Source organism: Ischnura elegans, chromosome 3 (genome assembly GCF_921293095.1).
Source record: "Ischnura elegans chromosome 3, ioIscEleg1.1, whole genome shotgun sequence".
NCBI classification, from domain to species: Eukaryota; Metazoa; Arthropoda; class Insecta; order Odonata; family Coenagrionidae; genus Ischnura; species Ischnura elegans.
Window position 1 is genome coordinate 46924676 of NC_060248.1, and position 3815 is coordinate 46928490.

Genomic DNA, 3815 nt, shown 5'->3' on the forward strand with positions numbered 1-3815 from the left:
GGAGGAATTCGCTGTTATGTGCTGTTATGTCTTTATCGCGTTGTGACACAGCAACACTAAATGCCTGTTCATGCAGACGCTAATGAGCCTCGCGTAATTTTTTTTCAGCCACTGCACATAGCAAAAACGATGGAATTGTCACTATTTTTGCATCACTGTACGACTTCAACTTTTCCCTCCTCGTATTTGAATGCGCCAACTTCGTGTCATTTGTTTTCCTGCGGGCGCCGATTCTGCTGAAATATCTCTGTGCAGTTTGGTGTGGTTGAAGCGTGGGTTGAAGTAATTTGAAACTAAAGTTTTTACAGCAAAAATCCTCTGGCCATGTTACGATCATACCTATTGCCCAGTTCGCACAAGAAAGTATTTTCTGTACGTGTGAAAATCCTGGAAGATACGACGACGATGTCTTCACAAGTTTTTGACTATATTTTAACCTGAGGTTCTCTGCAGTTGGCGACTCGGTTGCTGAGTGGAACGAAAAACCTCGGGGAAAACAGCGTTACAAATGAGAAGGAAAGCCTTATGAAACAAAAATTGAAGACTAGTTTTCCTAACGCTAAGCTCATTGAAATAGTGGATATCTCAGGCAAGTAGACAACTTATGAGAACAAAGTTAATTTGTTTTTGCAATTCTCGTTAATGTTTATCTAAATTCAGGTGGATGCGGTGCAATGTATGAAGTCACAGTCGATTCTTCCGACTTTAAAGGGCTAAGCATTGTCAAGCAGCATAGGCTGGTAAACGAGGTTTGTTTTACACATAGTTTCCTTGTTAAATTATCCCTTACTGTTTTACAATGACAATAGTAAACATTTGGTGCCTAATATGTATCTCTTACGCTAGTGGACGTGTGGTTAAGTAGTTTGTTTTTTTATATCTAAATGTATCGCAGTAGCTTATTCGGATGATAATTTTCTCGCAGGCACTTAAAGAAGAAATAAAGGACATGCATGGATTGAGAATACATACTTCTATACCATGAATATCCCGCTAAGGGATAGTTGCTGTATTTTTTATGTTTGTAATATCTAGCGTCTGTTATTCTAATAAAATAATTCGAAAGTGATTAGGACTTAAATCTTTGAATCATCCCAACGAGATCTCCTGAAGTGCAATACCCTGCATTTTGGAAGGTTCATAATTTCATTGTTCCTGTTCTTTTGCATATGGGTTGACTGAAAACTTGATATTTCCCTTTTTAGTTACTTTCCTCATGCTCAAAGTTTGCGTCTAATACCTTCTACATTAACAATTTAAGTCCAGAAGCAGATCAACAAAAATGTTATAAAATTTTCAAATTATGTCTGCTCTCCTGCTTCTGTTGACGCTTATTTCTAAATTATCAGTTTATTTTGAAAAAATATCACAACTATACCAGAATAGAACCTAAACAGGACACCCAGAAGTGTACGATTAATTCTAGAGTTCTAAGATAAATTTTTGCTCTTCATTCACGATTAATCAGGGTCCTGTGGATTTGTGTGAAATTTCTTCCTCTATTTAAGGTGCTATTATACTTGAGTTTTTGGTTAAGAGTTAAAGATTTAGCTTCAGCCTCATGCCTGTGACATATCCTTCAAGATGGTGGTTGGCTGCATTGTGTTTGGAATCAATACTTTTTAAGCGCCTCATTCCTGGGACATAAATAGGCGGTGCCCTTGGACCATTAGGTTTGGTAGGGGAAGGCAAGAGACCAAATTCTCAAGTTTTGATGTACAAAGACGAAATATTAATTGCTTTGTGAAGGCTCAGTTTCCAAGCTTTATATACTATCTCCACATGCCTTGGTTATGACTTTGATTGTCAAAGGTAGAACAAATGGGCACTTTCAGTGTAATTTTGAGTCCCGACAAATATCATTGCTTGGTTCCTAAAGACGATAAAAATCACACCAAGGATTGGTGTAAGCACAAATTTAAGAGATGCAAATTTGAGTAATTCAGGCATAGAATACACAAGAATTTTATCTAGTCAATCTTGTGTAGCCCTTGCTCATATATATGTATAACGATGCACAGCATTTCCCTTAGTGGACCAAGTCCTGTCATTCAAACATTAATTTCTGGGATATACGATTCCATTTTTCCAAGGAAACAGGTGAATCGTTGTTTCTTTAGCCCAGAACAAGTGTTTACAACCCAGCACCAAAGCTCTGCCTTTCATGCTTTCTGTACCATTGAATTACAATCAGGTCACTTCCCAATCAATGAAAGAATGTTCTCATCAAGAAAGTCATTCATAAAATCAAGGATAAGGCATCAGAGGTGAGAATCCAACTAGTATAAGATTTGCCATTGACTTTGCTATCATAGCAAAGTCGAAGATGGATTTGAAGAATATTGTAGTAAATATGAGAAGGATCATGGGCAGATAATAGCACAAAGACTAATACATATCGTAGTATGCAGCAGAAGAGAAGAATTCGCAAGACTAACATTAAAATATGGAAACAAAAACTGGAAAAAGAATCTGATTTTTTCCCAGTGAATGACTTGAATGAATCCTTCTCAGGTTTCCAACTGGATCAATCGTCCAGATTTGCACAGCATGCAGACCCTGACCCGGTTGGAAACCCAAGAAGAATTCATTCATAAAACTGGAGGATGTGGATGGATTCACTATTTGGGAAGCAGAAAAACTAGAAATGGGATAAGTGAGAAAGAAATTATCAGTAGAATAGCCCAAGCAAAGAGATCATTGATACCAAAAGAAATATTTATATTTGCTGTGGGAAATTTAAACGTATAAGGAAAAAAATTATCGGAACTTAAATTTTGAGTATGCTGCACAACTGAGATAAGGCATGAACAATCATTGCAGTGGATAAATCAAGGGTTGAGAATTTCAAAATGTGGTGCTAGAGAAGAATGAGGATCAAATGAATCAACCATGCAAGATTGAAGAAGTCCTCAGATCAGGAGAGAAGAGAAACTTTGCGGGAAACCATAGAATACTTCTTCAGTTGATTGGCAAGTCACTAAGGAATGGAGCATTTGAGAATGTGAAAAACTTCCCTTCTTTTATAAAAATCAAACTAAGGCTAGGATGACTGCCGTGTTGTTCACTAAGTGATACAATGAAGTTTTCATTCCTGAAGTAAAAAAACACTGAAAATCTCTGGGAAAAGGCAGTAAGGAGGTGATGTAAAGAGACAATGGCCAGTTAACAACTATCTTTTTACCACTAAATGCAACACGCTTGTTGCAACCAACCCTAACAACACCGGATATCCATTTCAGGTCCGCTATGTCCTATCTAGGTCCTAATGGACTAGTCTGTTATAGAGACAACGAAACGCCTCAACAGAAGAAAACCTTTGATGGAGGGGAAAGATGAAGGTGTGTTGAATAACCACCAAAAAAATAATTTGAAAGATTCCACTTACATGGGGGTGGAAGCATGGAGCTTGGTTAAAACAATCACATTAAGACATGCGTGGATCAAGTTGAAGGGCACATCAACTGAAGAAGAGAAGAAAGGAAAGAGAAGCCTAAGAAAAGGAGACAGATGAAGATGACTTTTCACTTGAGGGATGAAGAAAAGTTCTTCTGAAAATTCCTGTATGTACAAAAATTAGTGCAGAAGATGTAGGAGTGTGGATGATGTGCAACTAATTAGACCCTGAGTATCAAATTTTAAGAACTTTTTGAAAGTGTTGAGAAAGAAAATAATGATAATGTGGAAGTCGAAGCAGTTAAGGGACTAACAAGTAGCTAAGTGTTTGCCAGCCTTGAAAATGCGTTAAGGCGGATGGAGTCTCAGCCTGAGCATGATCACATGCAGCTTCTCATGAACCAGATGTGTGACCTGGC

The 3815-nt window shown here is 37.6% G+C and overlaps 1 protein-coding gene across 1 annotated transcript; it reads left to right on the forward strand.

Annotated features, from left to right (window-relative positions):
- Nucleotides 1-217: 217 nt before the first annotated feature.
- LOC124155008 (bolA-like protein 3) lies at nt 218-1069 on the forward strand. The gene is made up of 4 exons (XM_046528757.1): nt 218-372; nt 454-589; nt 661-749; nt 926-1069. Exons 1-4 carry the CDS (start codon nt 325-327, stop codon nt 983-985), a joined length of 333 nt encoding a protein of 110 aa, XP_046384713.1. The 5' UTR covers nt 218-324; the 3' UTR covers nt 986-1069.
- Nucleotides 1070-3815: the final 2746 nt, after the last annotated feature.